At 43.6% G+C, this 24,097-nt stretch overlaps 2 protein-coding genes across 3 annotated transcripts in view; one reads left to right on the top strand and one right to left on the bottom strand.

Annotated features, from left to right (window-relative positions):
* Positions 1 to 1,191: 1,191 nt before the first annotated feature.
* On the top strand, positions 1,192 to 6,027 carry pccb (propionyl-CoA carboxylase subunit beta). The gene is made up of 15 exons (XM_068702373.1): positions 1,192 to 1,475; positions 1,874 to 1,993; positions 2,109 to 2,177; positions 2,364 to 2,420; positions 2,511 to 2,624; positions 2,782 to 2,892; positions 3,149 to 3,257; positions 3,395 to 3,515; positions 3,622 to 3,703; positions 3,793 to 3,916; positions 4,123 to 4,230; positions 4,309 to 4,409; positions 4,941 to 5,039; positions 5,276 to 5,367; positions 5,473 to 6,027. Exons 1-15 carry the CDS (start codon positions 1,245 to 1,247, stop codon positions 5,600 to 5,602), a joined length of 1,668 nt encoding a protein of 555 aa, XP_068558474.1. The 5' UTR covers positions 1,192 to 1,244; the 3' UTR covers positions 5,603 to 6,027.
* A 273-nt stretch (positions 6,028 to 6,300) lies between these two features.
* Positions 6,301 to 24,097, bottom strand: part of stag1a (STAG1 cohesin complex component a) — a 34,149-nt gene continuing 16,352 nt past the window's right edge. Inside the window, exons 2-32 of one of the 2 annotated variants that reach the window (XM_068702350.1) lie at positions 18,055 to 18,277; positions 17,602 to 17,722; positions 17,355 to 17,510; positions 17,125 to 17,221; positions 16,951 to 17,027; positions 16,643 to 16,847; positions 16,299 to 16,450; positions 16,019 to 16,092; positions 15,698 to 15,821; positions 15,404 to 15,502; positions 15,199 to 15,278; positions 14,841 to 14,948; positions 14,598 to 14,712; positions 14,332 to 14,449; positions 14,029 to 14,132; positions 13,610 to 13,702; positions 12,991 to 13,284; positions 12,795 to 12,865; positions 12,513 to 12,681; positions 11,328 to 11,420; positions 10,797 to 10,971; positions 10,530 to 10,669; positions 10,164 to 10,265; positions 9,886 to 10,034; positions 9,558 to 9,686; positions 9,273 to 9,475; positions 8,975 to 9,143; positions 8,706 to 8,822; positions 8,405 to 8,519; positions 7,947 to 8,027; positions 6,301 to 7,768 (exon numbers count right to left, since the gene is read on the bottom strand). In XM_068702350.1, the coding sequence (XP_068558451.1) occupies positions 7,745 to 7,768; positions 7,947 to 8,027; positions 8,405 to 8,519; positions 8,706 to 8,822; positions 8,975 to 9,143; positions 9,273 to 9,475; positions 9,558 to 9,686; positions 9,886 to 10,034; positions 10,164 to 10,265; positions 10,530 to 10,669; positions 10,797 to 10,971; positions 11,328 to 11,420; positions 12,513 to 12,681; positions 12,795 to 12,865; positions 12,991 to 13,284; positions 13,610 to 13,702; positions 14,029 to 14,132; positions 14,332 to 14,449; positions 14,598 to 14,712; positions 14,841 to 14,948; positions 15,199 to 15,278; positions 15,404 to 15,502; positions 15,698 to 15,821; positions 16,019 to 16,092; positions 16,299 to 16,450; positions 16,643 to 16,847; positions 16,951 to 17,027; positions 17,125 to 17,221; positions 17,355 to 17,510; positions 17,602 to 17,722; positions 18,055 to 18,083 (3,783 nt within the window). In that variant the 5' untranslated portion in view covers positions 18,084 to 18,277 and the 3' untranslated portion in view covers positions 6,301 to 7,744. The remainder of the gene's footprint in view (positions 7,769 to 7,946; positions 8,028 to 8,404; positions 8,520 to 8,705; positions 8,823 to 8,974; positions 9,144 to 9,272; positions 9,476 to 9,557; positions 9,687 to 9,885; positions 10,035 to 10,163; positions 10,266 to 10,529; positions 10,670 to 10,796; positions 10,972 to 11,327; positions 11,421 to 12,512; positions 12,682 to 12,794; positions 12,866 to 12,990; positions 13,285 to 13,609; positions 13,703 to 14,028; positions 14,133 to 14,331; positions 14,450 to 14,597; positions 14,713 to 14,840; positions 14,949 to 15,198; positions 15,279 to 15,403; positions 15,503 to 15,697; positions 15,822 to 16,018; positions 16,093 to 16,298; positions 16,451 to 16,642; positions 16,848 to 16,950; positions 17,028 to 17,124; positions 17,222 to 17,354; positions 17,511 to 17,601; positions 17,723 to 18,054; positions 18,278 to 24,097) is intronic. The other variant, XM_068702351.1, reaches the window with a different exon arrangement.

Here is a 24,097-nt window from a genome sequence, read left to right as displayed (position 1 = left end):
ATACTAAGTCATAATTATGAGATGCTCAGTCATTATTTTGAGATAGTATCTCATTATAATGACTTAAAGGATCTTTATTTTTTCTCACAGTGTAGGAAATGGGCTTCCATACACCACAGCACCTTCTGCATTTACACAATAATTTGCCAACAAAAGAAGCAATTAATTTATTCTTTCAATAAGAAAGTGAGAAAATGAATGAAATAAAATTAAAATGATATACCCATTTCATCAGCTTTTGCCAGCTCTTGTTCCAGTTCATGTTATGTAAGCTGTAAAAATGTTTTAACAACACTGAATCATATATGCTATATTTCAGAAGACTATATCGATATAAGATATAACTTTAATAGATGCTACATGTCTCTTAAAATCCCGATCAATAAAAAAAATTGTACAGAATAAAAAAACAGTTGAGAAAATTCAGAAGTGAATAGGCTTAATGTTTAATGGTGCAAAATGTGGCCAGGCTCTTTCCTAATCTGTTAACTCTTTATTTTGTCAAAACAGCTTCAATGACAAAATGAAATGTTTTATGAATAAATCTATGTCATATAACCTGCTTCCATTCCTCTGATTTCATGTGTTTTTATGTTCCATTTTTACTCTTTAATGTTTCGGAGTAAATGTTTGTTTGTTTGTATTTGCCAGGCTAAACACCCACGTGCCGTCCTCTTTGTTTACCTTTTTTACGACTCCGTTGCTTCCACTCCATAAATCCTCATTTCTGCAGACGGGGTTACCGCTGAACGCATGGAGACGTAAAAAAAGAAAAGGTAAACAACGAGGACGGCTCATGTGTGTTCAGCCTGTCATAATACATTTACACATAAACAGTACAGATTACAGATGGAACAAAAACTAAACACATTAAATCAGAAGGTATTAATTTATTTATTCATCAAATATTTAATTTAGTCATTGAAGCTTTTTTGACAAAAACGAGTAAAGCCCTTACAGCCTCTCACACTCGTCAGTAAATCCTTGAGGGTTCAGGTTTAAGGCCTTAAGGGGGACATTGGGATTGGTCCTATATGTAAATTGAGTTCCAGGAAACCATGACCCCTTCCAGGTCCCGCCCATCCACACGTGGTACTCAATCCTTCTTTCTTATTGGCTGCGATAACTCGTCCTCCCTATCAACGCCCCCTCCGCTGCTGCCGCCCGCTCTCGTCGGCGAGACTCAGCTCATCTCGCACGAGCCTGTAGTCTCGCTCACCCGAGAACACACACGTCAGGCAAAGATGGCGGCCTTCGCTCTGGCCCGAAGAAGCGGTGGACTGATAAACGGGCTGAGGACGTCTTTCAGGAGTCTGGTACCCGTGAAATATGGCGCAGTCGCTGCTGCAATGTCGCCGGCGAACTGTCGCTGGAATTCTGTCAGCCACCTGAGCGTGAAGGAGAGGATTGACGAGAAACGGAAGATGGCGCTGCGCGGGGGAGGTCAGCAGAGAATAGATGCACAACACAAAAAGGTAAAGGCAACATTGGTTTTCTTCTATTCGTGTTAGCCAACATGTAAGCTGGCATGTTATTAAAGCGTCAACACGCTGCAGCGTGGAGTTGTTGATGCGTCTCAAAGTCAGTGGTTGCTACTGGAGGTTTTTAAATGACCTTTAAAAACAAACTTTCTTACCTTGCTCGGGTTAACTATTACTCTAAGGCACAACATATAACTAGAAGGAAGTGACAATGATAAAATCCCTCTGTATATGCATGAATATTATCATATTTCAGAAAATATTTAGGGTTAAAAATTGCATGTTTTTTTTGGTAAATGATAAACAACACTGGCCACACATGTGTCACAGTATTTGTTGTAACACGCACCTGTAGTGTTGTCTGTGTGGTAACGTGGTGTTTTGTGTTGCAGGGTAAATTGACAGCCAGGGAGCGAGTGGAGCTTCTGCTGGACCCCGAGTCCTTCGTGGAGTCGGACATGTTCGTGGAGCATCGCTGCTCTGACTTCGGCATGGAGCAGGACAGGAACAAGGTACCAGCCGGCACGCACATCACAACTGGATCCACTGGAAGCCTAAGAGACTCGTTCTTCCACTGGGGTGTGAAATACTTAAATCTCATAACATTTTCGTCTCTATCTGTCACAGTTCCCGGGCGACAGCGTCGTGACAGGCCGAGGACGGATCAATGGCCGGCTGGTTTATGTGTTCAGTCAGGTACGACATGTAACTAAACTAAAGGGATTCAAGGATCATTATGCAACACAGGCAGGCACAACGAAATTCAGTTGTACCCCATTTGTAAACACAACAAACGCATGACAAACAAAAAAACAGTAGTACATTCCTGTAGTGCTTTTTTTAAAAATATTCTTTCCACCTTGCCCTTTCTGCTTCCCTCAGGACTTCACAGTGTTCGGTGGCAGTCTGTCTGGAGCTCATGCACAGAAGATTTGTAAGGTAACAGCAACTATATAGTTCATCATGTTTATTCCCTCAGTAAAAAAATCCTCAGTATGGCTGTACAACGTTTAAATATTCTGCGCTCAGATCATGGACCAGGCCATGACAGTTGGAGCCCCGGTCATCGGGCTGAACGACTCTGGAGGAGCTCGGATCCAGGAGGGAGTGGAGTCTCTGGCTGGATATGCAGATATATTCCTGGTGCGGTAACTCATCCGTATGTTACTGCTCACTGACTTAAAATCTGCTTTCAACATATTTGAAATGTTAACATTCTAAAACTCACTGGGCTGAAGGTATCGGGTTAATCAGACACTCTGGATGAAAAAGTGAAAACCAAACCTTCTCCTTTTTCCAGAGGAACGTAATGGCTTCAGGAGTCGTCCCTCAGATCTCCCTCATCATGGGCCCCTGTGCGGGAGGAGCCGTCTACTCCCCGGCCCTCACGGATTTCACCTTCATGGTTAAAGTAGGGAGCGGCACAAATACAGCTTTAAACACTCATTTAATTTTTTTGATCTAATAATCAACATTTTATAGATTTTTAGCCACAGCAGACATCCGAAGTCAAATGTTTCAGTGTTTTTAAAATGTCAACATTCTGATAATTGTGGACGCAAAAGTTGCAGTTTTTGTGCTACATAATGAATTATGCAGTTATTTTTCGAGGATTGTATTCCCACTTACCTTAGCCTAGTGTGTGTGTTGTGTGTGTGTGTGTGTAGGACACGTCATACCTGTTCATCACAGGACCTGATGTTGTGAAGTCTGTCACCAATGAAGACGTGACTCAGGAGGAGCTCGGTGGAGCCAAAACACACACCACTGTGTCTGGTCAGTGTGCATGTAACAGCTCGTGTCACTCGTTTTGCATTGTAGAGGAGTTGAAGGTGCCGTTTAACACAACATCTCAACCTAAAGTGAAGTCTTGTTTTTTGGGTTCTAAAAAATGTCTGACGTCTTGTTCTCAGGAGTGGCTCACCACGCTTTCGAGGATGATGTCGAAGCCTTGCTCAACGTGCGAGAGTTCTTCAACTTCCTGCCGCTGAGCAATCAGGATCCCGCTCCTATCAGGGAGTGCCACGACAGCAGGTAACCATTCACCAAAAACAACAACTTACTAATGGGAGAATATCTTTGTTCTTTCAACTCACGTCCAACACGTCGTCCCTTTTTTTTTTTTTTTTTTTTTTTTCAGCGATCGTATGGTACACTCATTGGACATGATTGTGCCGCTTGAGACGACTAAAGCCTACGACATGTTGGACATCATTAAAGCAGTAAGTGCACACACTCGTAATACGTGCAACCACATCTCATTTAATCTCTGCAAGTGCTAACGGTTTCCTCTCTTAATGCATCTGTTCAGATAGCGGACGAGAGCGACTTCTTTGAGATCATGCCCAACTATGCCAAGAACATCGTGGTGGGCTTTGCCCGCATGAACGGACGCACTGTAGGCATTGTGGGTAACCAGCCCAAAGTGGCTTCTGGTGAGTAAACTAACTGAAGGGCCAAAAGTGAGAGAGGCAATCGGAAGGGATAAATTATCAGCGTTGGCTCATTCTGTATGCAAACAAACCAAGTCCCAAAAAGAGCATGGCGGGGAATAAGTTGGGAGCAAAGTCATTGATACTTAATAATTAATCTACTTGTGTTTTCTTGCTATTCAGTCCTGAATATCTGTGTTCCTCATCAGGTTGTTTGGACATCAACTCCTCGGTGAAGGGAGCCCGCTTTGTACGCTTCTGCGACGCTTTCAACATTCCCATCATCACCTTTGTGGATGTGCCGGGCTTCCTGCCCGGTATTGTTTTTAAAAGTCTCACAGTGCATATATACTGTACACTGGCTGCATTTAAAGATGTTTGATGCTTGTCAACAGGTACTGCTCAGGAGTATGGAGGCATCATCAGACATGGAGCCAAGCTGCTGTATGCCTTTGCAGAGGCCACTGTCCCGAAAATAACCATCATCACCAGAAAGGTAGGTAGGTAGGTAGGTAGGTGTGTGTGTGTGTGTGTGTGTGTGTGTGTGTGTGTGTGTGTGTGTGTGTGTGTGTGTGTGTGTGTGTGTGTGTGTGTGTGTGTGTGTGTGTGTGTGTGTGTGTGTGTGTGTGTGTGTGTGTGTGTGTGTGTGTGTGTGTGTGTGTGTGTGTGAGAGAGTGTGTGAGTGAGTGAGTGAGTGAGAACACGAGATGAGTGAGATTCCGGAAGTGAAGCGTGCAAAGAGCACCTGTAGCTCTTTACCTAAGCAGTGAAATAAAACCGATCCACTGACCGAAATGTAACAATTGCTGTTCAGTAGATTTCAACCTACTTCTCAACTTTGTCCACCAGTGACTATAACTCAACACTTCCTGCAGATTGTTCACAGTAAAAGACATTCTAAATCTCTTTACTGGAAGACTGTGGAGCAGCTGTACATGGGGCTGAGTTTGCATTAAAAGCAGCATGGTGATTAGTCTTAATTAAGTCAGAATAAACGTTCACTGTGGACGTGGCTTGTGTCCCCCAGGCTTACGGAGGAGCCTATGACGTGATGAGCTCCAAACACTTGAGAGGAGATGTGAACTACGCCTGGCCCACTGCTGAGGTTGCGGTCATGGGTGCCAAGGTACAAACACTAGTTCTTTCTATTTGTCAGACTTTATCTCTCTCTCTCTCTCTCTCTCTCTCTTTCCTTCGTTTGATAGTGTGCATGCAGGTCGACAGCGAAGCACACCACAGCCATTTGAAGACCCTCAAAAAAAGGAACCCCCGAGGAGGACCATCATAATTCAACTTTGAGTGATCGCTGACGATGACGCATGGTCTGTTTCTTCTCTCTCTCTCTCTCTCTCTCTCTCTCAGGGTGCCGTTCAGATTATTTTCAGAGGAAAGGAGAACCAGGCGGAGGCGGAGGCTGAGTACATTGAGAAGTTCGCCAACCCTTTCCCCAGGTGAACTTTCTCGCTTCTGCCGCTCTCATCCTTGCGTGTGCTTAAGGTCCTCCACACACACACCGATATAATGCGTCGTACGCTTCCGTTTGTGACCGGCCAACTGTTTGTTTCAGGTTTCGTGGATGACATAATCGAGCCGTCGACCACTCGCAAGAGGATCTGCAGAGATCTGGAGGTGCTGGCCAGCAAGAAGCAGCTAAACCCCTGGAAGAAACACGCCAACATTCCTCTGTGAAACACAAACCCAAATTTCCATTCCAGCTCATCAACTTCTTTACTATAAACTTTGTGAAAAGATTTGAGGGAAAGTTCTAGTTCTGCACATTTATCTGTACAACCACTGATATGCACACTTGAAGAGGAAGATGGTGAAGACACACACTGGAGGTAATTGCTGTCAGTAGTGGCCATATTGGTCACTTTGACACTTGGGACATTTTGAGAACAAGATTGTATCTGAAAGGGTAGATTACGTTTCGCAGATAAAATGCGGGCAACCAGCTGTCAACAGTCACGGTTTGTGGTGTGTTACATTAGTTAACACTTTCAGATGCACTCCTTGTGTTTCATGTCGTCCATGTAGGTCAAGAAGAAGTCATCCTGACACAGTGCCTTTCCTCTCTGGCTGACTGCCGTGTGTAAAATAAATCATTGACTCAACATGTGTTTTCTTACTACTTTTCCCAATGCAATTCATTTTTTAAACAATATACTGTGTATAATGTAATTCCCATAGTATTAGATTTGAGGTTTAAGGATAAAAGTAGACCGTATTTCTTAATTTTCAGACCTTGATATCTTTAGTGGCTAAATACATTTTTACCCTCAAACTGCACTTGAAACGTCCATCTCCCTTCATTCTTTTGCACTTTGAACGGAAAGATAAGCTTTACTAAACTCTTACAATGAGGATCCAAAAACATGGGTCCAACGATCGATTACAGATTTTATTTTATTAAAAAGAATTTAGGTTCACAGAAAAAAAACAACAAAAAAAAACAGGCTTTTAGAGCATTTTAGGGCAACTGATGTCAACTGCACTGCAGAAAAGATCGTCTCTGATATTTACAGGAGGTAAAGGTAAATGATTGATTAACCAACAGAGGGGGAACAACGATATGGCGGGAAACATTCAAAACACATTCAAACAAATCTGTCAGACATAGAAATCCACCACTGCACTGGATTTGAACAATGATAACAACAAATCTTAAACTTCTTGGATCAGTTAACACTGAAGGCGGGTGTAAAAACAGAACTTGATTTTACCTGTAGAAACGGATATTCTGCTGTAATACTGAACCGTGAAACCATTACAATCAGACCCTACAGCGCTTAAAAACTGGCATCCCACAGCAACAATCTGAGCTGGGTCACCATTAGATATGAGTTACAGGTGTTGGGGAGGGGCTGGAATATACTGTAAGTATGTAGGCCACAATTAGGCAACAAACGAGATACATGTTCAAGAAAAAGCTGTACAAACAGACAAAAACAAAAACACTTGATTTAAAACTTTAGTACTAAAGCTACAGAATTCAAAATATGTTTATTGTCTTTTTTTAAAACGTTTTTTAACTTCAAAACTTACTCAAGGGTGTGTGTGTGTGTGTGCAGAGTGTTTCTGAGATGTGAGAAGGTGGAGGCCTCTGTCCGAGGTTGGTGCCAGTTGCATCACTCCCGCCAGGTCAGTCTACAGCTGTGCATGTGCGACTACTCAACCACCATCACTACCAACACACACACCAGCACCACCACATACAAAGACTCAGATGGCGAACAGAGAGAGGAGAGGGGTCGGTGGGTGGTAATAAGAGCAAAGATATAGAACACTTAGTATTGAGATCCTCTCTACGTTGGATTTAACAAGACGGATCGAAGTGTGACACCAAAAGAAGGGTGTGTGGGGGGGGGGGGGCTGTACAGAGTGTTACGCTGCTCACCAAACAACTGTACACCTGTGTAACGGGGAACCATAAAAACTGCAAGTACTCATCGGCCGGCAGCAGGATTACTGAGCCAGAGCGCCATCAGAGCTACTGCTAACAAGAGCCAAACCAACAGGCTGAGGAGGAGGAAGATTTAGAGCAACAAGAAGCTCTTGAGTAATCCGGACTAGATTCTGGAGAATGTTCTGGATCCTCCGGCCTCGTCTGAAAGAACAGAGCCCGTTCTTGCTTCACGCTTCCCGGTGAGTTCCAGCTGAACAAACATCCGTCCATCGTGTCTTATAGAAAGAGAAAAGTACTTCAACAATGTTTTTTTTCTTCTTCTTAAGAGTTTGATTGGCAGGTTATCTCGGTTAGACGTCCCAAAACCGCCTTTCTGTTTACTCCTGATGTGGATCATGATCTCAGGATCTTCACTTCTTCCCAGATCAGAACATGGGCATGCTGAATCCCTGGAGAGATGGAGAGGAGAGCGACTGTCAGACAATGTTAGGCAGAAAGTATCCAAGCTTCAACCCGGCAGGAAACCAAAAAACAACAAATGCTCACATTTTAGAGGCTGGAAGCAATGACTTTTTGTGTAAAAACTGGCTCATCAATTAATTGAATAATAGTTTCAGATTTACTTACCGACTCGTCCTCAATCATCGCTGCAGAGTCAAAGAAGTCCGGTCTTAATTCTGCTCTTTCCCGTCTGTTCCTCGATGGCGGCTGGGAAGGACAAAACCACATATTAAGACATTTAATTAAAAAGTCTCATATTGAAATTTTTTTAATTTTCATGTCTTTTTTAGTTGTAAAGCAGGTGTAAGTGCTATATAAATACTGTTAAAGTATGAAAAACGCTCAATCCATTAAGAAAAACCGTACGGTTGTGATCTCACAATTATACAATATATAAACCATTTCAGTTTTAAAACGCAAACATACTTAACATGTACATTAAAGCATGTAAACATGTTAAAATAAAAGTATGAATCTGAAAATCAGCATATAATGTCTCCTTACAAAAAAATGATATATTAAGGCAAGAATCTTTATTATTCAGAATTTGAAAAAATGTGTTGGGAGAAAGTGACATCACTGACCAGGTCGATGACCATCGTGTCCTCAAACTCCTCGTTCATGTCCTCCAGCTGGCCCCGCGATGACATCATCACGTCCTCAAAGATGGGCTCCGCGTCATCCTCCATCAACCCACGCCTGACGGGAAATGTCATTTCAAAAGACACCGTTTTATATCTTTTTTTTTTCTTATTCGCTCTTCGTTCATTAAAAAAAAATAAATGGCGGGTCTCTCTAATTTAGGGACTGACGTGAAACATGGTGACGGCATGAAGCCGAGCATCAGCCAGCGTCGTCCTCTTTAGAAGCTTAAAACACACTTACACAGTCTGCCGCACGCCCTGGTTGCTGCGCGCCTTGATGTAGTTCATCCCCGTCCGGTCCTTCCTGTTCACCTCCTCCATCTTCTGCTGGCCGAGCCACGACATCTGCATCTGAGGACTGAAGACGAGCAGAGGATCAACATCAGGGGAGAAAACACGCAGGGGCTCGTGGGAGAGACAGCGGGCCCTCCAACAATGTGTTAGGCGGAGAATGGGCCCTAAGGAATGATACGGATCAGCACCTCGGAATTTCACCGTTTCTATACTCACTTATGTACGAAGTCGTTCTCTGATCCGGGTTCTGAGTCCGGGTCGGGCATGTGTTCTGCCGGTCTGTTCTCTCGGAGAACTGTTGAGGTGAGCTGAGGAGTCTGCAGAGCTCCCGGTGTCTGAAGAGTGTCATTACGCAACAACCACGAGCTCTCAACACTGCTCTCCTCTGAAAGATGAACACACAACAGTATCGGTCACACAATGGCAGACAACCATCAACAGATTCAGGGCAGCAAAGCCAACCCGAATAAAACCGGAGGACCTCTGCTCTCTATTTGTGCTCCCGTATCCTCACCCTCGATGCGCTTCTTGTGTATCGGCGGTCGTCCCTTCTTGCTGCGGACCGAGCCGGCCTTGCTGCTGGAGCCCGACGTGACCGACATGTGGTCCTCGTCTCCTCCCGTCAGCAGGCTGTTCCTGTAGGAGATCAGCGGCAGCCACACGTCCTCCCGACGTTCCGACATCGACTCCGACATGAACTTCTCTAGGTACGAGTGGCTGAGGAGACGTGGCATTTTTAGCATAATTCACTCATTTTTAAATTAAAAGAGTTTAAAAAAAGATAGCAAGGAGTACTTACACCGTTTTCTTGTCTTGGCGGATTAGTTTGGAGGAAAATTCACTCAGAACCTCCAGGAAGGCCAGGTTGATAGGAGGAAACTCTGGTCCTCGAGGATTCTGGTACTTAAATGCAAACTCGATTCCATCCCTGATACGAGAGAGAGAGAGAGAGAGAGGGGGGGGAGAAACAAGGAAAGAGTAAAACTCAAAAAGAGAAACTAGACGCACTGCATTGTGGGGCAGCTGAGAGTGTGCAGTAAGCTCACTTCTCAGAAATCTTGTCAACATAATATACATCCGGACATCTACACTCTCAATTGTACGTCATACTTGGGATGTGTTCTTACTTGTGCAGCGTGGCGACAGCCTCTCTGGTCTTGATCTGGTCCAGGCCGAAGGTGAGGGCGAAGCGGCGGGCCAGCTCCTTGATGCCGCTGACGTGAGACGATGTCCGGTCCAGATTGGGCCCCTGGTCCTGCAGCAGCTCGTTGAACAGCTGGAAACACACACGTTGACAAAAGTGTTTGTGTGTGTTCACACACACGAGGGCTTTCACAACTTAAGAAGAATGCAAGCCAGAGAGCTGTGTATGTAGCTTGTAATGTTGTCTTTGTTCATGTCTCACCTGTTGCAAACTGAGGATGAGCGTCTTGGCACAAAGAATCTTGTCCGCTTGTCTGGTTTTACTCAGAGTCTCCTTGATGATGTCGCCATAGTCATTATAATACTGAGGCAGAGAAACAAGACAGTTTAGTCCAAAATTGTGATGAAATCTGTTCTGTAATCTCGACTCAAGAATAAAGATCACTATCATTTAAATCACCTCTTTAGATTCAGTTGTAGTTACAGTCTCTAAATGTTTTTACGTTTTCTCATCATCTTATTTTGACCACATTACCTGCTGACTTCTAAAGTCTTATCAGTTTCCTGTTGCCTCTTTATTTTATGTTGATTACGTCATTATTGTACACGAGCACAGATGAACAGTCACCTTCATGTAGTGTTTGAAGATATCGGCAGCAGCGGGCATGTCTACGATGTCGTAGATGATGAGTTTGCAGAAAGCAGCGAGCAGGTTTCTCCTTTTGTGGAGAGCCTCGATCTTGTTGGCCTCGTCTTCCTCGTCTCCCTCTGTAGGTAGACGGACAGAGAAATGAGGAGGAGGAAGAGGATTAGGGGGAAAAAGGTGGAAAGGTAAAATATCAAATATCTGGGGGCATTTCGTTGATTATACAAAAACAGAGGAAGAAGTTCTCACCCATGCTCTGACTCTCGTCGTCCTGGTCGATGAAGACGTGGTCCAGGACGAAGTTGAGCAGCTCGTTCTGCAGAGCGGCGTCCGGGTTGAAGACCAGCGGCTGGAGGGCCTCCCTACCGCCGGAAACCAGCTGGTGACTGAAGATCATCAGCAGGTCGCAGAGAAGCATGAACGCCTGAAGAAGAGCCACAAATGAGGAGTTATGATTGAATGGAAAACTGTTAATTTACAAAAGAAACTTAAGACTTAAGAAAACATGCTTCTTTTGTCCAAATACATTTCTTTATGGGTCAACAGAAACTATTCTACCTGTATATCTGACTATCTACCTTCTCGGCCATAACGTATCACACACTGTAACAATCGGGTCTAATTTGTAATGAACACTGAACACTGTTTCTCATCTTTAACTGGTTCTGTTCTCCAGAACCAATAAAGGTTTCTGACAATAATGCACATATTTGTAAACATCACAATCGTCGGTGATGATGTGTAACGGTGTGAGCAGCTCACACAGGTGTGTGTTGTTACCTGTTCTTTGACCGGTGTGTTGACGTTTGACAGGCACTGCTGGCACACGGCCAAGAAAGACTTCACCACTCTCCTGAGAGCCACCAGGTCATCCTGCGCACACACGCACGCACGCACGCACGCACGCACACACACACACACACACACACACACACACACACACACACACACACACACACACACACACACACACACACACACACACACACACACACACACACACACACACACACACACACACTAGTGTCACATATTATGAGCACTTGAACAGAAATCGATATTAAACAGCAGTATCAGTCAGGCTACATTATCTTGGCTCAACTGCACCCGTGAAGTAATCAAACTTTAATGATTTCATTAAATCATGGCCCGACTTCATTGAGGCAGAATCATCAATACACTTTGTGTTGACACATGTTCAGTCTGTCAAAAGGCTCAAAGAGCACGAACAATAATAAACTATTTAAAATTGAGTTTTGTTTCTGTTTTTGAATTTTTGAGGCAAAGTCATTTTATACCAAAGTATTCTGTTGAACTCAAATATTAACTAAATAATAGTGAAGTGACATATAATGACGTATAATGGGCGCAGATGGGAAACCTTTAAGCTGCTGTAGGTCTGAGTGAAGGTCTATTGAACTTGTGTAAGAACGGGGAAAAGGTTCCCTAGCACTAGCAGACTTTTCTGTTTGCTGCTGCCTTTAATTGAACCAAGGATATTAATCAATTTCCTGCATTTCACTACTGTATTTTATTTCTTACACTGCTTTTTAGTGTTTTAATGACTATTTTTAATGTTTCAATTCATGTTGTTTTTATTGTTTAATTGTTTTTAAGCACTTTGAATTACCTTGCTGTTGAAATGTGCTATACAAATAAACTTGCCTTGCCTAGCCTTGCAGTGGAGCACGGGTTCAAATGTTTTGGAGGTAAATAACAGCCTTGGGATCTGATGCCTCTGTGAAGTGTTTAATGAGATAGATTGGGAATAAGGCCCCCGAGTTGCAGGTAAGCATCCTGGGATTAGTTTCTACACCTAAGTTGCACCTAAGAAATACAGACAAGCTCCTGTCCCTCTGGGCCACTGATGCTCAGACATGGCCGTCTTAACTCTGAGCCCAGGTGTATCCTGGGATATGGGCTGTGTGCGGTGTTAAAGCTCTGTCAGTGAGGTGAGTCCGGCACCTTGCTGGGAGCCCCCTCCGTGATCTTAACCAGCTGCCAGAGGACCGAGTAGTGGGAACACTGCAGGGCCTGGACGGCTATCTGCTCCGGCATGGAGCCCTGCTCGATGCCTGCCTTCAGCAGCCGGTAGCAGTTCCCGAATAAATCCCACCGTGTCAAGTCGTGCGCACTGAGTCAGAGAAACATGAGGATATAACGTTAGATTTCATAGTAACTTCTGAGCCGACCAGCCCTACACGAATGCACAAAATAATTAAGTAAGACGTAAAGAGGGAGTCTCACTTGTGGAAGGCTGTGAGTCTCTTGAGCGTAGATAAAACGTTGTAGATGTCGTCGTCGTCAGCCTCCTCCGCCTGCAGAAAAACAAACACCTGTTAGTAGACAAAGACTGGGGGTGTTGATGTTACATGTATGCGTCTCAACCACTAGGACACCTCATCACAAATACACCCGCACGCTTATCCAGTCGTATATATACCTCCTGAAGCAGCTCTTCGACAGAGTGCGCAAAGCGATCCGTCATCTCGTCGATGAGCTGCGAGCGGGCGATGTCCACGCGGTTCATGATGGTGTACTCTTCGGAGCAGAGGATGCTGTAGGTCTTACTGCAGGCCTCGAGCACGTCCATCTCAATGTGCTTCTCCACAACCAGCCGGATCTGCTTCAGCAAGGCGTCCAGGTGCTTCTCCATGCGCCCGGCGCTGTACACGTCCAGGTCGAAGAACTGAGGGATCTGCAGCAAGTTGGCTACCTTCTCCGAGTCGGCCTGGTACTGTGGTCGAGGAGCAGGAGAGGTGGGAATCAGATAAAGAAGACTCGTGGCATACAGAAAGAAAGCACGCATACAGAGGCCCAAAAGAGAGAAAGACAGACCTATCAATCAACTTTGTTTCTGTTTCCCGTTAGTAAAACGGTCAATTACATTTAAATATTTGGCCAGCACACTTGTCCAGAGTGGCACATTTTCAATAACACTTCTCCAGACTATAAAAGTAACACCCCGATCAATAGTTTCGACAAACAGATCAGTCACCCGGCCCCCTCATTAATCAGCTGGCCCTGTGCAGACTGCAGGCTGGCTTTCAGGAAGGTCTTACCTTGGACAGCAGCATCGGCAGAGCCATGATGAAGTGCTCCGTCAGTTTGTTCTTATCATCTATCTGGGTCTTCCTCTCCTTCGCTGTCAGCACCTGGACAAGCAGACACACAACTCAAGGTGAAATGTAGTAGGTTTAAAAAATAAAAAATATAAAGGCAGAAGAAAGGGGAATAAAACTGTGCTTTTGGGTTAGATGGAATATTCTGTCATCGCATTATGACCTGGAAAGTTGTTAATGTGCAGCTTCCACATCTAAATTGAGACAGATTGGCTCTCTCCACAAAGATAACAGCATTCACACCTGCTCTCTCATCACATCAGTCTCACCTTCAACTAAACTCAAAGTAAATGCTGAACGTATCGTGTGTGTGTGTGTGTGTGTGTGTGTGTGTGTGTGCGCGTGTATACTTGACCAACCCTTTTGCCGGTGCCTCTGCCAACAGGTGGGTGTGCCTCTGCTGCCTGTCGGATGGTGCACACCATCAGCTCTATCAGAGCGCTCTCCTGTCTGTCTGACAACACTAGAGAAAGAGACAGACACAAAGATGGGGAGAGAGAAACAAATATGGGGACAAAAGAGAAAGGCAGAGAGAGGGGGTTTCAATGAACAACATTTCCTGACATCATCTCTTCTAGCTTGTTTTTGGCTGCGATGTGCTTGATGTGAAGTATGTCATAGGCGTAGCGAGAGAGAGATCAAGATCAGTGTGTGCGTCTTACCCTCCTCCCCCTGCACAGGCTCCTCCGTCAGAAGTTCAGTCATACACTCCCAGTCTTTCAGCAGCTCCTGAGAGCTTTCCCACAACGAGTCCACCAGGTAGGCTGCATGCTCGTGTAGCTACGCACACAGAAAGACACTTTGTGAAATCTTATACCTCTGAAATCCACAACTTTTAATCCACCACGAATATGGTGACAATATTTTCACAATACCCCAACAGGTTCTTATGTATGTATAATTTGACATGTGCTGAATCATGTGTTACCTCACTCTCCAGAAAGAACAGCACCAGCATGCGAATGAGATTTCCATTGGGACTGCTCCTGCCTCGGCGCTTAGCCAGCGCTTCTTCTGCCTGTGGGTCATGACGACTGAACAATCTGACAGAGCGAGAGAGACAGAGAGAGATGGAAGCAGGGTTTGAAAAAAAACCAAAAAAAAACGAGAGACGCTAATAAAAGTCAGTCAAAACAACTGACAAATAAGGTCCGGGCAACACTGGACTTACTTTCTGTGCAGGAACTCTCCTGCAGCAACTGCCACTGGACGATGGGCCGAGTAAACTAGGTGGTAAACGTTCTCACAGTCCTCATTGGATAAGGCGTCTTCACTGCCCCTGGAACAGATCATCAAAACCAGTCACACTCAACACAAACATTCAAAAACAACCTCAGTGTCTCCTCAGTAAAAATGAAAGAGTATGAGAATCAAAAATATGAATGTTAGACAATTTTCGACTTTGTTCAGTTGGAAAACAAGAGTTACATGGAACTACAAGTATTACATGTATGAAGGGATCTTTGTGGGCCAAAGCGTGATGTTCATTCCAAGTTACCTGACTCGAGAAAAGCATTGAAGTTACTCACTGCAGGATGAGAGTGACCAGTCTGATGGCCTCCACAGCCACGTCATACTCCTTATCCAGCGTCATCGATACAATACGGTCCTGTCAAAACAGATAGAATTCAATGGGGAAAGAGCTGCAATAAATAAGCAGAAATGCAACAGAAATCGTAAAGTCTAAGGAATTAAAGCGGTCACGATTCATATTTCCATCCTTGCTGGTGTTACCTTGAAGCGGTTGGTGAACAGCTCTAACTTGGGGAACAGTTCTCGGTTTGTGTACAGGTTCTGCAGAGCCTTCAGGCACTTCAGACGCACCTCTCCTTGCTGGAGAGAGCGAGAGAGAGAGAGAGAAGAAAGAGGCAGTTAAAAACAGGCTCTGGTGGCACTAAAGGTTTGTGTAAACACCATTTAATCAGCAGTGGTGCACCAGAAGATGAAGAAAAAGATCAAACAAGTCTTGAAGAAATGTGAGAGAAACAACAACACAACAGTCGGGTGGTGGGACGTTGGTGTGCTTACCCGATCGTGTAGTGTCCAACCGACATATTTCAGGTAACTATCGTTAAGAAAAGCATCGCTGTACATCTTCATCCACACTCCGATCTCCTCAATACAGATGGCTCGGATTTCAGCGATGGCATCCCTAGAAAATAAAACTCTTATTTTAAAATCAGTACTATTATTATTTCCTTTTTAATAATAGTGATACTATTAATACCATCTTACCCCCTTTTTATTGTAATACCATATTATGTATGATCTTATTTTTATGGTTTGTATTTTGAAGCACACTGACTCTACGCCTGTTGTATAAAATGTGCTATATAAACAAACTTGTACCTGTAGCGATGCACAAAGATTCCCTTGAAGATGGAGTTCATCATATTCTCTATTTCATCTTGGTTTTCTTGAAGCTGCAAAGAGAAAAACACAAAGTTTTAGTCAAGACCGAACATATTGTCAAACATTTTGATACATAGTGGAATATCCCGACAAGCTAAGCAGAGAAAACAGCTATTATTCCTAATGAAAAGAACATACAATACTCAATAATATCAGCTCTATGCGTTAAAAGTTCTGCATAAAAAGTTCCAGATTCTGGTATTTTATATCAGCCCACCTCCTTCCTCTTCTGTAGCAGCAGCTCCAGCTTCTCATTGGCTCGTTTGCCGGCAATCTTGTTCCTCTCGGCCTCGTACTGCCTCTGGGTGTTGTCCTGGTGAATGCTCAGGTTCAGCGCCACGTTCACCAGAGCCGTCATCAGCTTCATCGCTACGCACAGACAAAAAGGCCACATTATAGGCTCAGTAATAAATACGCGTTTAAATGCCATTACCTGCTACTTGTAAGATGTAGCGCTCCAAAAACTAAAACACGACTGGTGCTGTCATTGATGTGCAGTACAAAGACATCTTATAGTAATGGTGAGGGTTGTTGCAGTGCCCATAAAGCTGGTGTCGTTACCCGCTAACGTGGAGGTGTGTCTGAAGGCTCGCACTTGAGAGTCCGACAGCCCGGTGAGGAGGGAGATCACCGTGTCCATCATGTACTCGTCGTAGATGATGCTGTACTGACACTGACGGATCAAAACGCTGATGAACTCGCAGAAGTTGTAGCGGAACTTCTTCCACAAGGGCCCCGGCATGGTGAGAGGATAATCCCCGCTGTCCTGTGGACAGAAACATAGCGATCAGACGGACTTCAAACTGAAACACAGCTTCTTTAGACGGGCAAAACATATTTGCCTGCTGATAAATAAAGCAGACACTGACCTCATCAAACTCTTCGGTCATCTTGCGGATGATCTCTGCATTCTGCATGTTCCTGAACATCTCAATCCTCACAGTGCCTGGTCACAGAACAACGATGACGGGATTTAAATCAGATTCAGATTTTGTTTTGATTGTTGTGGTTACACCACATTGCAGTAGTTTCACTCGTCTCACCTTTGCATCCTGAACACTGGATGAAAAAATTGATGAGATCCAGCAGCGCCAAGTCTCTGTCCTGTTTATACGACTCAATCCACTCATCCACTACAGACTGTGTACACACACACACACACACACACACACACACACACACACACACACACACACAATTGAATATATTTGATTGAATAATGCATATTGCAAAGCTTATATTTTGAATGTATGGACACACTACAGTCACCCACCTGCATGGCACTCTTGCCCAGTTTGACCACCTCGAACAGGGTGACGGGGTCTCCACCGTCTCCGTTATGTTGAGCCACGCCGTTGGCTTTCCCTCGACCTCTTGCTACGCCCACGGCCTTGTCCGCCGGTGACTTCCTCGGCTTCTTATTGGACGCCTGAAGGGGACGGAGACGTCAGTAACACAGGGAGGAAACAAAGACCTCCAAACACCCAGACACACAGAAACAGAAACAAACAGACTCATACCGGGGCTTGTTTTCCAGGCCTCCCTCTCTTCTTCTTGCCTTTCACCTCTGGATCTTCCATCTCAGCAATGCTCATACTTAAAGCCACGGCGTCTGTTGCCCCAGACTCATTGGAAGAGTCCCTGAGAGGAAAACACATAAGACCCCTTATGCATTTAAAAGGATTGTATTCTTCCACAGAGCAAACGACGGATAACACTCTGCACAAAACTGAAACTGTGCAAAGCAAACCCAAGTGCTTCTTTCTGTGATGTATTTATGTAGACACAAATGTGAGTTATTGACAAGTTTTAAACAAAGGTTTAGGTACAAGTTTCATTGAGGGAAACAGAGGGGTTACCGGTTACTTCTATCTACAGTACAAAAGTACAAAGAGCACAACTTTGGAAGTATTTTGAAGCTTTTACTACAGTACTGCAACTTTCTTTTTCTCTCAGTTGTGTGTTTCACTTACTGTAGGACGGGGAGCTCCGAGGTGATCATCCTGGTAAGTATGGCTGGCGTTGAGGTGTGTGACTCCGTTTATGTGCGTCTTCAGGACCGAGTGTGTTTCGGGGCCAAAGATGGAGGCGCAAGAAAGAAACTCAGTTTGGGGGGGACAAGTTCTGGAAGGGCTGGGAGGACGGGCTCCAGGACGGACTGCGTTCAACTCGCTGGCTCTTAACTCTCTTCAGCTACTGGAAAAAACAAACAGAGAAAAGTATTATTAAAGCATCCCTGTGACACCGGTAACAATACATTATACAGGTGCTCTGTTGCAGATATAAATGTGCAATAGTTAAGCACGCGCACATAAACACAAGATTTAGGTCTTAAAGGGAAGGTGTCAAAGAGGTAATAAAGTGATCGCTTAAAAGTATAATTTATTAAATGAAACCGTGACAAATAACTGTTCTATATGGGTTCAAACATTAGTTAAACATCGGACAGTTTACATGAAGTGTCACAGCTCAGTGCCCAAAGTGTCACGGTTGTAAAAAATTGTCCCTGAAAGTAGAGGGACGGTTCAAGCTTTCACTCAGGATGTGGAAGTAGAAATGGGGAGAGGAGGACACCAACTGGACACGTTGAGAACTACAACAGCAAAATATTGTGGGACGTGTGGTGAGGATTTGAACACAGGGGTGTTGTTAAAACATTTTCAGAAACACCACTGAAAAGTGGTAGAAATTCACCATAGTGCTTAAACCAAGTGGGCTTTATTTTATTTAATAGCGAGTACGGTTGGCTTACAGTGACATTAGTTTTTAACTGTGTGAAAGTTGAATTGTACAGAAGGCAGAGAGGTGCTATGATGTAGTAAAAAACAGTGAAACATACTCATACACTTTAGACTAAAGCTGGTAATAAATATGATTTTTAAGAAATCCTTTCCAGAGTTGTGAAAATTCTAAGGTGCCACAAATAATGTACACTCAATTAAACAATCCCACAATGCCTTGCAGCCAGAGTGAAGACTCTCAGTCAGAAGACTGGCAGCTAAATTAAGGTTGAACATTAGTTATTTACCTGTTCATATTCTAATAAGGGCAAAGAGCAGAGGAGGAGCAGTGCCGCACTCGGCCACAAGAGGCAGTACGATCCACAAAGTCCTATGGCCAAAGTCGATCTCCAAAGTGCTTAATTGAGTTTTAACTGAGGAAAGTGGGTCAAGAGAAAATCACCTGACACTCATTTAGCTCCCAGCTCAGTGCCAGTCCACTTCTGTTCACCTGCAACGTGTTTTAAAGGGTGTATTCTCCCCAGAGTGTGTGTGAGTGTATACGTGTGTGTTTGAAAGTAGGTCTGGGCAACAGTAGGGGGCAGGCTAAGAGAGTGTGTATTTAAATACGATCTTCAACACAGTGTTTGTACTGAGGAATGAATGGCTGGCATGCGCGCGCGTGCGCGCACACACACACACACACACACACACACACACACACACACACACACACACACACACACACACACACACTTCTCTGCCCTCTCACACAGACAGGTTGTCTTCTGCACCAGACTGTGAGTAAATGACTTCAGTCTATTTTTAGTTGACAAAGTGAAGTCGGTAATACCGTTTCGTTGGTTATAATAATATTTAATAAAATCACAAGTTGCCCTACTTCCAAGCTCAAACTTCAATAGGCAGAGCCCACAGAGGCAGCAGGGTGTTAATGGCCGGGATTTGACCCGCTTGCATACGTATGAGCTTCTAATCGATTCTGACACTTGATATTCCGGCTGCACAGACATTAAACCTACAAAAAGAATGTGAAGGCGCGATACTGCTGACATGGCTGCACATATAAATGATGAAGGAAAGGATCCTGGACGTCTATGCAACAGCATTCAAATCACCTGGACGGACGGGGCTGAAATGTTAATGCATAATGCCACAATAAAGATCCACCTGCTGTTTAAAGTCTATATAATGTAACCCAAAGATGTCGTTCTGCACACATGAACTAAATGGGAGTGCAAAGGCTGAAATCTAGGTAAATAAACTGAAAACTTCCAAGACTAACATAGCTCACACTATGCTGTAAATCAGTTCAATTTAAAAGGATTTGGACTTATGTGAAAAACTTAATTTTGATGCTGGGATAAGGATATTTGTCACAATGGAATAAATGGATTACGAGAATCATAACTAAAGGATATTGAAAGATTTAATAGTTATATATTTAAATTTCTTACTATAAAATATATATAATAACATTGTAGGAAAGCTATTAATATAAACATCATATACACACACACACACACACACACACACACACACACACACACACACACACACACACACACACACACACACACACACTTATAAATCACACTCGTGCTAAAAATCATGTAACAATAGTCCTTAAGGGACCGGTTTTACAGAAACCATGGTGCATGTGAATAGGTAGCCTGGGGAGACTCTTTACCCTCATCTGTTCTGTCCACCCACTAAAGCCAGGGGCACAAATACAACAAAAACACAGAATAAAAAAACTACAGTAAAAAGGTAAACAACGTGGAGACGGGGACACCTACGAAACGCCTGAGGTTCTGCACAGATTCCTGTCAAAAGCCAACTATGATGGTAAAACGTTAAATGACTGTAAAACTGGTTGTAACTGACCAAAGACACCGGTGTTAATGAATCATCACCTCATTTAGTCTTTGTCTAATCATCTTTATCAAGGATTTTAATTGGCGAGTTGTTCCCCAGAGCTTGCTGTCGCTGAAAATAATCAAGATAGATATAGACAGTGAGATGATATTGCTCCTCCAACTGCTTGAAACACTCATAACCGGTAATCAGTGCTACTTTACAACCAATTCATAATAAGCAATCACAAAAAGTAGGGCAGTAAGTGGATAAAAGCCACAGTTGTGCAACTTGCTGACCTGCTAACCCTCCACATCCACCGTCATCCCTCAGGACTCCACAGTCTCATTTCTTTTACCCCAACATGCCTCTGTGTCCCTTTCATCATCAGATTATCTCTCTCCAAAGGGAACAGAAGCCGACTTCACTTGAAATCAACTCTTGAGTTATGTCTGCTCCTCAGAGGAAGACGAAGTGTGTGTGAAAGCTGGGAGTCTGTCTGACCCGTTATCGACCAACAACTAAATAATCCTCAACACACATTGGCTTTCTGTATTTTTCAGAGAGAGAGAGAGAGAGAGAGAGAGAGAGAGAGAGAGAGAGAGAGAGAGAGAGAGAGAGAGAGAGAGAGAGAGAGAGAGAGAGAGAGCGAGCGATTGTAGCAGCCTCAACAGGAGGCTATGAATAATTTGCAGTGTGTCTCTCGATTTTAGAGGATGGGATAGAAGCTGCCGACTGTACTGAGCAGCTCTCTGGCCCTTTCTCAGTGACATTTACTCCAATGAAAACAGACAGTTACTTACCGCCCAAGAATAATAATTAATTATACATTAAAAAGCCCATTTCCTGTTCACTCAGTTTAGTACATGAAGTCATTAGGAACAAACTGATTGATTTATTCAAATTTTCAGGACTTTGTTGCAGACAAAAAGTCTAGTGATGGGGGTGCAGGATCACGGTTAAACGGAGTTGTGTGGTCGTACAGCTTAGAGATAAAACCAAAAGGGTTTACATATTTACAACCACAGAAGGCTGAGAAATCAAGCCTTCTGTGGAAATAGTATTTCTGAATTTAATACTTCAGAAATAGTGCATTTTTACTCTAAATGTGTAGTTTACTTTAAGATAATAGAATGTCAGTTACTTCACGTGTTGTCTGATTCACTGGTACTGATCCACTGTATGCAGTGTGGAACTTTATATAGTAGACCAGTTTAAAAACTGCAAGGGAGAAAAGAGGAAATAAAGCATCCACGTAAGAAGTGCTTGTTGCGGTTTGTGAGAGCCAGCAAAGCAATATTAAACATCGTTTAGGAAACCCTTTTCTACCAATTCATCCTGTCATAGTGAAACCACTCGAGCAGCTCCTACACAGTGGGCTCTGACCACAGTTGCTCAATACACAGCACAGCGTGGATGTCCCAAATGTCTTGAAATACAGCATTTAATAATGATGAAAGGAAGGAAAGTTAACTATTAAATAGCACAGTAGAAGACAGGGCTAATAGCTTGTCCTGCACTGAAATAAATGTTGACGAAGTAACTCTAATAAACTTGCAATCGTAAATACAGGAGGAGTTTAGACAGTTGTACTGCTGGTAGCTGCTTGGGCAGCTTCTCTATTATCTATTCGACAGTCATTCCAGGTGGTGCGACAGACTATATTTGTGTCTCAAACATCTCAAAAGGGGCGTAAAAGAGAATCAGGGAAGCTTGATTTTGAATAAAACTGTTCAGAAACTTCACCTGGGCTGAACCTAATAATTCTTAAGTATATCAAATTAATTACAGCCCAGTTATAGCAATAAAACTTAATGTGGCCACTTAAAAAAAGAGAGAGAGCATGCCGACAGAAATTACGCCCGGTTTATGGGGAACATTAAGAACTAATAGCTGTATAAACTGTAATGACGGATCCCCTGTTTGGAGTGTGTGCAGGTTTAATACACCAGGTAAACCAAATCTACACACACACGGATGTTAAGCAGTTGAGTTGGACTTTATACACAAAAGCGTCATGTAGCACTTTGCTCTACGAGTTGTAAGAAATTCATTTGATAAGATATTCAGCGTGTACCTGCAGCCACTCAAGCTCACAGTTGTGTTAACTATCTCTGGTGTGTGTGTGTGTGTGTGTGTGTGTGTGTGTGTGTGTGTGTGTGTGTGTGTGTGTGTGTGTCTCTACTTGAGAGAGAGGCAGAGAGACAACGAGCATCTGAGAACCACTTAACATGCATGACATGTTCTCTGGGAGGCAGGCCGGCGTTGCTATCGCAACCGGTGTGGGTCATAAGCCCGGCGGTGACGGCGTATTTGATTGGCTGAGTGGAGACAGTGGGGACTACAGGGGAAGGAGGGGTTTGTTATTAAAAAGTTATTTTCTGATAAGTTTCTCACTCTGTTGATGACCACGTATGTTCGTCCCATAGCTAGCTAAAAGAGCGTAGTAACGTAACCCGTGGAGGAGATAGACGGGTAAGAAGCATGAATTTATTAGTATATGAACAGCTGACTTTTCAGATCAACGGTCCAATCAAAAAACAGCGCAGTGTCGTCCTTCAGAACAGTTAAACAACGCCCCCCCCCTCCTTATCACATGTTAGTTTCCCAAAGGCCACATGCAGGCAGAAGAAAAACAACACAAAACAACACAGCCCCCTCATTCATGGAAGAAAAACAACAGGGTTGTCCAGAAGAAAAGTTGAACCTAAAGCTAAACTACACAACGTAACAGCATCCGTCTTTTAAATATTTCCACTGTTTACCTCGTGATTGTCGTGACAAGAGGATAAAATAATGGCCATTTTAATATTTTTCTTTAGTTTTAAATCCATCAAACCAGCCTTCCTGGAATGTATGTCACCATTTCGTCAGTAGCTTAAAACTACAGCCCTCATCAACACAGCACTGTTTTCAAAGCAGTGCTTCTGCCTCACATCAGGGTGTATCTGTGGCTAAGTGAACAGGCTCGATGGATGCCACCGGAAGGAGAAAAAGTTTGCAAAGTCATTCCCAGTGGGAGGTTACCCCTCCTCATCAGTGTCACTATTAAGAGGGTGAATAAAGAAACTTTTGGCTATAGAATGACTGCAGAGCAATAGCCTCCTTAGACAAATTTGCTAGCAGGCAAAACAATTTCCAAACGTATGTCATCAGTCTGCATCACTGAGCTGATTATAGACTGTAGAATAGAATAATGGTTTAAAATACTACCCTGGCCTCGAGGCAAAAATAGAAACAACAGCAATCTCAAACCAATTAACACGAGCATGAGACACTTTCATTAACACCCTTTACAAAAACATCTTAACAGCTCTAAACTGAAAGAACAGCTACACCATTATGGCAACAAAATAATGGTCACAAAATAGCCTTCAGCTTATTATGGTGCGTTATTTCACTGATGTCCAAAAGGAAACCC

The sequence above is a fragment of the Cebidichthys violaceus genome, unplaced genomic scaffold, assembly GCF_023349555.1.
Source record: "Cebidichthys violaceus isolate CVI_PGR_0920_01 unplaced genomic scaffold, fCebVio1.0.p SCAF_83, whole genome shotgun sequence".
Taxonomy (NCBI): Eukaryota; Metazoa; Chordata; class Actinopteri; order Perciformes; family Stichaeidae; genus Cebidichthys; species Cebidichthys violaceus.
This window is presented reverse-complemented; position numbering and strand designations above follow the sequence as displayed.